General features: G+C 40.4%; 1 protein-coding gene and 1 long non-coding RNA gene across 10 annotated transcripts in view; one reads left to right on the top strand and one right to left on the bottom strand.

The window, feature by feature from the left end:
- Nucleotides 1-11,061, top strand: part of LOC112137431 — a 28,689-nt gene that overhangs the window by 12,528 nt on the left and 5,100 nt on the right. For 4 of the 8 annotated variants that reach the window (XR_004947855.1, XR_004947851.1, XR_004947853.1 and 1 more), the window contains 4 exons: nt 535-670; nt 7,199-7,290; nt 7,729-7,782; nt 7,855-8,055. This is a non-coding gene — a long non-coding RNA (uncharacterized LOC112137431). Of the gene's footprint in view, nt 1-534; nt 671-7,198; nt 7,291-7,728; nt 7,783-7,854; nt 8,056-9,444; nt 9,581-11,061 lie in introns of those variants that run through there. The other 4 variants (XR_002917537.2, XR_002917535.2, XR_002917536.2 and 1 more) reach the window with 2 other exon arrangements.
- On the bottom strand, nt 3,106-9,100 carry LOC118598748 (perforin-1-like). 2 transcript variants are annotated; one of them, XM_036211840.1, is made up of 10 exons: nt 8,543-9,100; nt 7,720-7,973; nt 7,561-7,640; nt 7,411-7,456; nt 7,184-7,326; nt 5,556-5,694; nt 5,392-5,472; nt 4,248-4,744; nt 4,073-4,166; nt 3,106-3,763 (listed from the first exon to the last, which is right to left on the bottom strand). In XM_036211840.1, exons 2-10 carry the CDS (start codon nt 7,969-7,971, stop codon nt 3,551-3,553), a joined length of 1,545 nt encoding a protein of 514 aa, XP_036067733.1. In that variant the 5' UTR covers nt 7,972-7,973; nt 8,543-9,100; the 3' UTR covers nt 3,106-3,550. The 2 variants fall into 2 exon arrangements, with proteins under 2 accessions (XP_036067733.1, XP_036067732.1); XM_036211839.1 differs by lacking the exon at nt 8,543-9,100 and adding an exon at nt 8,196-8,505.

Here is an 11,061-nt window from a genome sequence, read left to right as displayed (position 1 = left end):
TTCTATACTGTATTATTTACTCTTTACTTTTTAACAAGGTCTCTAACTTTTTTGTCCCTTTGTTTGATGCTCAAATTCTCCACTGTGCACTTACAAGAATTTTTTTTTTGGTCCAACACCCAAAAGTTTCTTCTCTAAATGCAAAAACGAAATATATATTTTTTATGCAACTAAAGAAGGTGAAGGAATCGTAATATATGTTAGAAATTCCCAGCACACCTAAATGCAGCAATGGCGAGTTCTTAATGCAAGCGCACGAGTGCGGAAATTCCACGCAGTAGTGGAGGGAGAAGCAGACTCCATCCTGGTTGTCTTTGAGCCTCAGAGATGATGAACAGAGACTCACCTGTCAAAGTGAAAGAGTTTTTATGACCGTCAAAAAAGGTTTTACCCACATTTGGCGGTTGTTAATTTAGAGATCCGCCTGTATTGAAACATAGGTTATAGAATGACATGTTATGACTGACATAAAAACAACAACAAAAAAAACCTACAAAGTAGATCCCTCCTTCCCCATCCGTCCTCTTCCTCTAGGAGAGACCCGCAGCTGACTGACCCTTCCCCCCTTCCTTTTTCTTCACACCTGTCCATCGCCTTCTCAGCCGACAGGGGTGCCTGCACCAGCAGAGGGCGTCAATTCGCTGGTTTCAGGCCGTTCAAAACACAACAGGTAATAGAAACCATAGCTTCCGGAGATTTTTCCTCCAAGTGCTGAGATTCCGCCCTCTTTGAATTGGCGCCCTGGGCAGCTGCCCGTATTGCCCGTGCCTAAAGCGGCTACTGCCGACACTGGACTCTAGGGCAGTGGAAACGCCTTGTCTGGAAAGATGAATCACGCTTTTCCATGTGGAAATCTGATAGACCTGTCTGGGTTTGGAAGTTGCCAGGAGAACGGTACATTTCAAACGTGAAATTTGGTGGTGTGGTAGTATGGGCTCTTTTTCAGGAGTTGGGTTTGACTCCTTAGTTCCAGTGAAAGGAACTTTGAATGCCTCGGGATGCAAAAAACTTTTGGACAATTCACTCCCAACCTTGTGGGAACAGTTTGGAGCGGGTCCCTTCCTCTTGTAACATGACTGTGCACCAGAGCAGAAAGCATGGTCTATAAAGACATGGAGGACAGAGTCTAGTGTGGATTAACTTGATTGATCTGTACAAAGTCCTGACCTGAACCCCATAGAACACCTTTAGGATGAATTAGAGTGGAGACTGAGAGCCAGGCCTTCTCCACCAACATCAGTGTGTGACATGACCAATGTGATTTTAGAAGAATGGTCAAGAGTTCCTATAAACACACTCTTCAACCTTGTGGACAGCCTTCCCAGAAGAGTTGAAAGGTGAACCCACATCATATTGAACTTTATGGGTTAGGAATGGGATGGCACTTCAGTTCATATGTGATTCAAAACAGGTGAGCCAATACTTTTGGTAATTTACAACAATCGTGCACGTTCTCCTCATTGATATATATTACTGGATTGGCCCTTGCCAAACCCCAAACCGAAAGTTCTGTCCTCTTTTCAGCTAGATTTTTCTTCACCCCGGTGTTGAACCTTTCCTGCTTTGTTTCCCAACTTGAATGTTCTCGAAGGCTGCTATTCCTCTGGGGTTCTACTCCATGTTCGGACCCTCAGAGCTCTGGAGCGTGTGATGCCACAGAATTATTCAGTTCTTAGAGGAACTTTTGTTATTACTTTTCCTTGCACAGCCAATTGACAACAACCGTCGGCATGCTATTATGATTAGCCTTTTTTTCCTTTCTCTCCTCGCAGCTCACGCTGCTTTCCTCCTGCACCGCATCAAGCTAAAATGCACAATTCTACCTTTTGAGGTTTAAAATGCATTTTACTGTTCATTCCTCACTATAAAGAACCCCAAAGTGGCATTTTGGTCCGTTCATGCATTTAAGAGTAATCCTCCAAAAACCTGTGCAGTCTGCAGGAGCCCCTCCCATACCCACGGAAATGAGCGGTTGGAAACGTGCTGACGTGTAAGATCGATGCCAACAGCTTTCTCCAGGAAGAGTCTGCTCTGACAGCCCCGCCTCCAGACTAACACAACCCTTGATTTTTCCACTGAGCTAGTAGTAATCGGCAAAAAAAATTTCATTTTAGATGCAGAATACCGTATATCTTCCAGTTCTGTCTTCAATAAATTCCAGCTCAAATAGGTGTTTGTTACTTTAAACGTTGTGTTCCTTTAAGACCCCCCACCAACCAAACCCCAGTCACACAGTTGTGAAGGTGCCGCGCGTGTGTGTAGTGAAGCGATGGCCAGGTCTACTAAAGGCAGATATATTGTATGTGCTTCCAACTTTGAAGAAGTTTGGATTATTTTCGCGGGAGAAATACAGACACACGGATTTTGTGTGGGATGATGTCATCGAGGGGACTCCAGTCACACGCAGCGGCAGGCGGAGCTTCAGGAATCGAGCCGTTTTACTTCCCGGTATGAACAAACTCACAAAATATAACATAAATAATTCGTTTTTTAGTGTTTCAAAGGTAATATATGATCATATATATGGATAAAGTTCACCCTGAAAGGCTTAAGAAAATCGTGGTATGGCCCCTTTAACCTAACAGTAGCTGGGATAGGGTCCATTAATCCCATGACCCTGAGAGGGATTAAGGAAGTTCAGAAGGTGAATAAGTGGCTTAAAAAATGAGTTCTGCTCTCATAGCCACCTATGGAAATAAACAAAAGCAAAAAAATATTTAAAAAAACTATACTTTCTTTTTTTTGCAACAATGTTTTAATGCTCATTACAAGTTTAATTGAAAAAAACAGCAGTTTCTTCAGAAGTTGATGTATATATTCCATCTTTTATGTTTAGAGTGGAACATGAGTTAAAGGGTAACCAAACAGAGATGTTGGAGGCTGACTCCACCCACAGCCGAAATTTGAAAATCTATTCAGATGGTTGGAGCTGGAGAACGGGGCTGTTATCATTATTGGAGCTGCAGATCATGACGTGGGACTTAAATGGTTTGACCAATCACATAATTAAACTTTAATGCCTCAATTCAACCTTTAGGGGCAGGACACAGGCGGTTTTGACTATATTTTTTCAAGAATTAAACAAGTTTATTTTATTTGTCAAAAATTTGGCAATGACCAACAGACAGAACTTTTAAAGCCTCATTTATAGAGGTCAAAAGCCCCCCCAAAAAAGTTGATTTAGGCTTTGGTTACCCTTTAAGTAAAAGGAAAAAATGTGTTTACATGTGATCAGAAAGTGGGGTTCAGGTGACAACATGACAATTAGAATTATTAGACTTGTGATTGATAATGTAAGATGTTATTTTATGTATTATTTCCTGATTTCTTGAAATAAACCTTTTCATTCATTCATTCAGTCATTCATTCCTTCAAATATTCAAGATATTGTGACTTTTTCAGTGACATTGTTATTGGAGACATTTTTCAGATCAAAAGAACAGTCAGATTTTTAAATCAAAAGCTATCATGTCGGACAAAGACAAGCAGTTAGGACATTTTGATCAAATTTGAGAAATTTCTGGAAAATTATGTTTTTTAAAAACACTTGTTACTTGGGAGATGGTTTGTATCGTTCACACTTGTTTCCTGTCAGATGAGGGTCACAGGTCAGAGTGTACTGGACCTCAAAGCCACCCTTTTTAGCTGGGCAGGTGAATCTGTGTGTGCCCTGAACCACAGACCTCACACATGATCCCAGGCGGTCATCATTTTTCACGTCTTCATCCCAGGCCTCAACTTTCAAACTAGAATGTGTGTCCACCTTTATGCAAAACGAAATAAAGGAATATTTTACAGATGTGTAATTTTAAGTTCTTTTAGTGTTTATTTGAGCTCAAAACTAATTAGATTAAATTCAGACATAAATGTTAGTACAAATATATTTTTTCTTTTGTTTAAACTTGGATTGGTTAAAAAATGTTAAAGTTATTTCATCTAATATTATGGAAGCAGTAGTTTTCCTTAAATAAATATAAAATCATGTTTGTTGTAGAAAAAGGGGAACAGTGATTTTTTTTCTTTCTATTTTTTTTTATTGCCGCATTGTTTGAACATGCTGAGGATGACTGACCTTTCCCAAATTGTAGTAAGCGTTCCATTGTGGATCATTTGTCCGAATCATGGGAGTCCGGTGATAGTGTGAAGCAAACCACATCTGGGCATAGCTGTAAACAAGAAAAAACACAAGAGGAATTGATTTATGAATATTACTGACAAGTTACTCAAAGGGTTTGACCTTGTCTCACCTTTCGGTCTTGCCTGTTAAATCACCTCGCAAGTTCCATCCTCGGATGATGGTCACCTTCAAGGTTCCTCTCCAGGCCTGGATGGGACAGCAGTTGGGAGCCAGATTGGGAGTATACCCTCCACACACTGGTTCATTTGGTGAGCGCTTCATGGCGTTGTCCCCCAGGTATTTCTCAATAGCGGCCTTCATCCCAGCTCTTTGGGTCTCACTCGGCATTAGGTCATATATTGGGCGAAGTGAGTAAGAAACGATATCTGGGTGGTCCTTTAAAGATGCCAGCCAACTCAGGTAGCCCGTAGAGTCATTGTGGGCAAGTGAAAACTCCCCTAGCCATCCATTGCCTCCTGAGACGTCTGTGTAGTGCTGATGGAAGCCAGAGTTGTATGTTGTGGAAATACCTTGGTTCTGGAGAACCTGTTTGCAGGACTCATAATCTCTGGATGGTTTCAACTTTCCCAAACCAACTGACATACCCAGAAATAAACAAGAGTGCACCTGGAAGATAGAAGGGACGACAATTTGCAACGTCAAAACACAATGCAGAGCAGCATATCAGCACGAAGCTGCATTTCTCCACCTCAGAATAAGCTAGAGTTACGTTAATTGCGTCAACTGTTGTAAAGTTACCATAACCAAAATAATGTACACACTTGAGCCAAAGCTCCAGTGTTAAAGCTATTTTATTTTTTTCAGAAGTTTAGTTTGTGAGCGGAACTTCTGTCTCAGTTTTTGAACGGAAAAGAAACTCTCGCTAGTTTTACTTTAAATACAGGAAGGTTCCCCGACATGAAGATGTTTACTCCCTGTGACATTAATGCTGCTCTTTTGGTTTAGTTTTAGTTCATACACTTAAAATTCAACACTATTCTGCATTTTAGAGCAAGAATACATCGTCCCCACATAATATTTTACTACACTCTACTATGTTTTTAAAGATGGCAAATTAGCGATCTTGGACGTCGCAAAAATTCATACTCAAATTTTTGGGAGCAGATCACGAGTACCCGAGCACCCAGATACTCGTTGCAGCCCTAGTTTAGACCCAGATGCAAGCTCAGACGAGGAAAACGATTGATCTATTTGTCTGCAAGTGAATGTATCACAATGGAGAGAACATTAAAAACACCAAAAACATGATTTACCTGATTTGAGGAGAGTCCATTCAGTGCACTCAAACAGGTTCGTGATGCTGTCACTCGCCTCAGCCTTCCTCCAAGATGAACCTAAAGAAAATTTTTCATTTTAAAAATATATTTTTACATAAAAAATGTCAATATGAAAGAATTGTGATTCACAGATTGTGAACCTGTCTGATGTAGTGTGTGCCGTAGATAAGAATAAGTTCCCTGTATTGATCTCTGGTGGATGAGTTGTAATGGCTTGGCAGCTTTCCCACATCCTTTCTGAACTCCGAACTGAGGGGTGGTCTGGCTGATGTGCGAAAACTGGAAAAAAGGTACAAAAAATTGGCGGGAAAATTGAAAATGTCAACATTTTTGTGATTGTGCAAGAATGCTTACGATATATAGATGTGCTCAAAAGTTTACTTACCCTGGAAGAAATTATGATTTGTTGGTTATTTTTCACAAAATATTAATGATAGCAAAAAACTTTTTTTCCACTAATTGTTAGTGGTTGGGTGAAGACATATTAGAAAAAAAAATGTATTCCCATTTTGAAATTGTAATGACAAAAGAAACGTCCCAAATTTCACAAATCAAAGGTTTACATACCCCAGATCTTAATATCTTGTATTGCCTCCTTTGCATCAATAACAGCTTGAAGTTTCTTTTGGTTGTTGTTATTGAGTTTATTTATTTTTTTCTTAATAGTAAAGCAGCTCATTCTTCTAAAACCCTCAAATTCCTTTACATTTTTGGGCTGTCTTGCTTGAACTGCCAGTTTGAGATCTCCCCCGATTGGCTTATTACTATTGAGGTCAGGAGACTGAGACAGCCACTCCAAAACCTTTATCTTGTTACCAATGACAGGTGGACTTGGCCTTGTGTTTTTAGATCATTGTCATGTTGAAATGTCCAAATATGCCCAATCTGAGCTGAAGAGTGAACGTTTTCCCCCAATATCCTCTGATAATGTGTTGCATTTATCTCACTTTCAATTTTTGACCAAGTCTCCTGTACCTTTGTAGATCACACATCGCTAAAACATCAGCTATCTGCCTCCATGTTTCACAATAGGAATAGTGTGTTTTTCACCATTGGCCTTGTTGACTCCTCTCTAAATGTCGCGTTTATGGTTGTGGCCAGAAAGTTCAATCTTGGTCTCATCACTCCAAATGACTTTGGTCCAGAAGTTTTTGGGGCTTGTCTGTCTGCTGTTTGGTGTATTGTATGGAATATATTTGTGGCATTTGCACAAAAAGATTTTCTTCTGGCAACCTGACCATGCAACCTATTTGTTGTCCTCACTATACATCTTAAAAATATTCACACAGCAGTTTCTCAGAGTCCTGGATCACAGCTGAACTTATTTGTGGGTTTTTCTTTGCATCCCTAACTATTTTCTACCAGTTGTTACAGACATTTTTGTGACCGTGGTTTGGTTTCAACAGAACCCCTCACTTTCCACTTCTTGAACAAAGTTTGAACGCTGTTGGTTGGCATTCTAAGGTCTTTGGATATCTTTCTATATTCCTTTCCTGTTTTGTATTGTTCAGTTACATTTCCCCTTTGAACTTTTGACAGTTCTTTAGCTTAGAATTCAGAAATGTCAGTGCAGCACTGGATAAAGTATTCAAGGGTCTGTTGAGAGATGATATAGAGAGGGTAAACAGATTTTTTGATAACAAATTTCTTCACCCAACCACTAACAATGAGTGAAAAAAAATCGTTTTTTTGTTATCATTCATATTCTGTGAAAACTGACCAAGAAATCATGATTTCCTCTTGTGTAAACTTATGAGCACAACTGTACCTATAATGCCTGCAGGTGACTCTGTGTATGCTGAAGGAGTGACGATCTTCACTGGTCCTTTGTGAACCAAAGCTGTAAACGGAGGAGCGTGTTCCTCCCACTTCCAGGTTGGCCGACACATACTTTTCTAAATTCAGACCAACCTGATAAATTACAAGAAAAAAATGAATCAGGCATTGAGCTGTACACAATACTTGTATGTTAATTTGGTGTGAGATATTCACTACCTTCCAGTCATTACTGTCCTGCGCACAGTACGTCTTAATTAAGGAGCTGGGGACAAATATAAATATATATTTTTTTTCATTTTAAAGGCAAATCTGCAGCATTGTGTAGTTAAAACCAATATAGAAGCAGAATGCAGCTTCAGACTGTACCTGACAGTAGTGTGGGAAGAGCTGTGGATGTCAGTACTGCAGCGGCTGAATGCACGCCAGTCAATCACAGAAGCTGGTAACTGAAGGGAAAAAAAATAAATCCAGGATGACGTCATGTCTGATGCTTATTTGCAACGGTTATGTTACCGTCTTACTCACTTTCTGCAGTCTGTTTCCTTGGAGGGAGTTGGAGCAGAGGGTGCAGAGGCCGCTGTCTGTGAGGTAGGTCTTCACATCAATCACATAAGCTCCTTTTCGTTGCAGCCTGACCACGTCGAAGCCTTCTCCCACCAGATTGTGGCCTGGTATGAAAGTGGCAGCTTCACACTCACTTCTGTTTCCAATCCGACATGACAAAACAGGATACAGGAGGATTGCCAGGAAAACAACTGACGATAAAAACGCCACCATGTCTGAAATTAAAGATATTAAGTGAAAGAAACACAAACATGCACTTTGGAGTTATTAAAGATTTTAAACTGCAGAAATGTTCAATTTGCTTCTAGCTGAGTTTTTTATGTATTGTCCCTGTTTCATTTTATTTATTTAAAATAAAACACAATCATTGTATTCAGAGAACTTACTTCACAAGAAGCATTTAAAGAAAATATCTAACAAGCATCCCTATGACTTACCTTTTAAATCCAGTTGCTGAAGCTTCATTTCTCAATAATTTCACTATGACACTATTATTATAATAATAAAACAAAAAATATGACTAATATTTTCTGCAAGTTGAGGGTTAAAAACTGATTGTATTGCTGGATAGGCAAATCAACGTAAAAATCCCCTAAACATTTTGAAAAGTAAACATCACCACCTCATTGGTACTCAAAAAACTGGAAGAATGTAAGAAATCCTAAGATATTCCTTGGCTTTAATGTGGTAGAATAACATTTGCAAAAACTCTCAAATGCAAACTAATTATTCAACCATGATTATCTGGCTCACAAAATAATCATCTTTTAAAAATATTTCTTACCTCTTCAAGAATTGAAAGTTCCACCACCCCTTTATTTATCGAGAAACGCACCGAGCAGAATCAAGGTTTGGAAAGGTTTGACTAGAGGAGCTAAAAAATTTAGTTTACGTGGAAGCTTAAAGGAAGTAAACGGTCCAGGATGTATCCTGCCTTTGCCTAACAGTAGCTGGGATAGGTTCCAGCAATCTCATGACCCCAAAGGGGATTAAGCGGGTTTAGAAGATAGATGAATGGCTTTTAGAAAGTTGACACCTGCCCTAAAAGCCACCTATTAAATAAACAATAGCAAGTTGGTGTAGAAATGAAAAATTATTAACTAAGTGAAAATTTTTGCTTTATGTTTATGATTTGTGTGTTCGTGTTAATCTTTCTATTCTGTATTATTTACTCTTTACTTTTTAACAAGGTCTCTAACTTTTTTGTCCCTTTGTTTGATGCTCAAATTCTCCACTGTGCACTTACAAGAATTTTTTTTTTGGTCCAACACCCAAAAGTTTCTTCTCTAAATGCAAAAACGAAATATATATTTTTTATGCAACTAAAGAAGGTGAAGGAATCGTAATATATGTTAGAAATTCCCAGCACACCTAAATGCAGCAATGGCGAGTTCTTAATGCAAGCGCACGAGTGCGGAAATTCCACGCAGTAGTGGAGGGAGAAGCAGACTCCATCCTGGTTGTCTTTGAGCCTCAGAGATGATGAACAGAGACTCACCTGTCAAAGTGAAAGAGTTTTTCTGACCGTCAAAAAAGGTTTTACCCACATTTGGCGGTTGTTAATTTAGAGATCCACCTGTATTGAAACATAGGTTATAGAATGACATGTTATGACTGACATAAAAACAACAACAAAAAAAACCTACAAAGTAGATCCCTCCTTCCCCATCTGCCCTCTTCCTCTAGGAGAGACCCGCAGCTGACTGACCCTTCCCCCCTCCCTTTTTCTTCACACCTGTCCATCGCCTTCTCAGCCGACAGGGGCGCCTGCACCAGCAGAGGGCGTCAATTCGCTGGTTTCAGGCCGTTCAAAACACAACAGGTAATAGAAACCATAGCTTCCGGAGATTTTTCCTCCAAGTGCTGAGATTCCGCCCTCTTTGAATCGGCGCCCTGGGCAGCTGCCCGTATTGCCCGTGCCTAAAGCGGCTACTGCCGACACTGAACTCTAGGGCAGCGGAAACGCCTTGTCTGGAAAGATGAATCACGCTTTTCCATGTGGAAATCTGATAGACCAGTCTGGGTTTGGAAGTTGCCAGGAGAACGGTACATTTCAAACGTGAAATTTGGTGGTGTGGTAGTATGGGCTCTTTTTCAGGAGTTGGGTTTGACTCCTTAGTTCCAGTGAAAGGAACTTTGAATGCCACGGGATGCAAAAAACTTTTGGACAATTCACTCCCAACCTTGTGGGAACAGTTTGGAGCGGGTCCCTCTTGTAACATGACTGTGCACCAGAGCAGAAAGCAAGGTCCATAAAGACATGGATTACAGAGTCTAGTGTGGATGAACTTGATTGATCTGTACAAAGTCCTGACCTGAACCCCATAGAACACCTTTAGGATGAATTAGAGTGGAGACTGAGAGCCAGGCCTTCTCCACCAACATCAGTGTGTGACATGACCAATGTGATTTTAGAAGAATGGTCAAGAGTTCCTATAAACACACTCTTCAACCTTGTGGACAGCCTTCCCAGAAGAGTTGAAAGGTGAACCCACATCATATTGAACTTTATGGGTTAGGAATGGGATGGCACTTCAGTTCATATGTGATTCAGAACAGGTGAGCCAATACTTCTGGTAATTTACAACAATCGTGCATGTTCTCCTCATTGATATATATTACTGGATTGGCCCTTGCCAAACCCCAAACCAAAAGTTCTGTCCTCTTTTCAGCTAGATTTTTCTTCACCCCGGTGTTGAACCTTTCCTGCTTTGTTTCCCAACTTGAATGTTCTCGAAGGCTGCTCTTCCTCTGGGGTTCTACTCCATGTTCGGACCCTCAGAGCTCTGGAGCGTGTGATGCCACAGAATCATTCAGTTCTTAGAGGAACTTTTGTTATTACTTTTCCTTGCACAGCCAATTGACAACAACCGTCGGCATGCTATTATGATTTGCCTTTTTTTCCTTTCTCTCCTCGCAGCTCACGCTGCTTCCCTCCTGCACTGCATCAAGCTAAAACGCACAATTCTACATTTTGAGGTTTAAAATGCATTTTACTGTTCATTCCTCACTATAAAGAACCCCAAAGTGGCATTTTGGTCCGATCATGCATTTAAGAGTAATCCTCCAAAAACCTGTGCAGTCTGCAGGAGCCCCTCCCATACCCACGGAAATGAGCGGTTGGAAACGTGCTGACGTGTAAGATCGATGCCAACAGCTTTCTCCAGGAAGAGTCTGCTCTGACAGCCCCGCCTCCAGACTAACACAACCCTGGATTTTTCCACTGAGCTAGTAGTAATCGGCAAAAAAAAAATTCATTTTAGATGCAGAATACCGTATATCTTCCAGTTCTGTCTTCAATAA

The sequence above is a fragment of the Oryzias melastigma genome, linkage group LG1, assembly GCF_002922805.2.
Source record: "Oryzias melastigma strain HK-1 linkage group LG1, ASM292280v2, whole genome shotgun sequence".
Lineage (NCBI taxonomy): Eukaryota > Metazoa > Chordata > Actinopteri > Beloniformes > Adrianichthyidae > Oryzias > Oryzias melastigma.
This window is presented reverse-complemented; position numbering and strand designations above follow the sequence as displayed.

Coding starts and splice junctions, on each gene's coding strand:
- LOC118598748 (XM_036211839.1), bottom strand. CDS start 8,223: ATGAAGCTTCAGCAACTGGATTTAAAAG. Junction 7,641..7,719: donor AAGGAAACAGACTGCAGAAA/GTGAGTAAGACG, acceptor TTTTCCCTTCAG/TTACCAGCTTCTGTGATTGA. Junction 4,745..5,391: donor ATGGACTCTCCTCAAATCAG/GTAAATCATGTT, acceptor TCTATCTTCCAG/GTGCACTCTTGTTTATTTCT.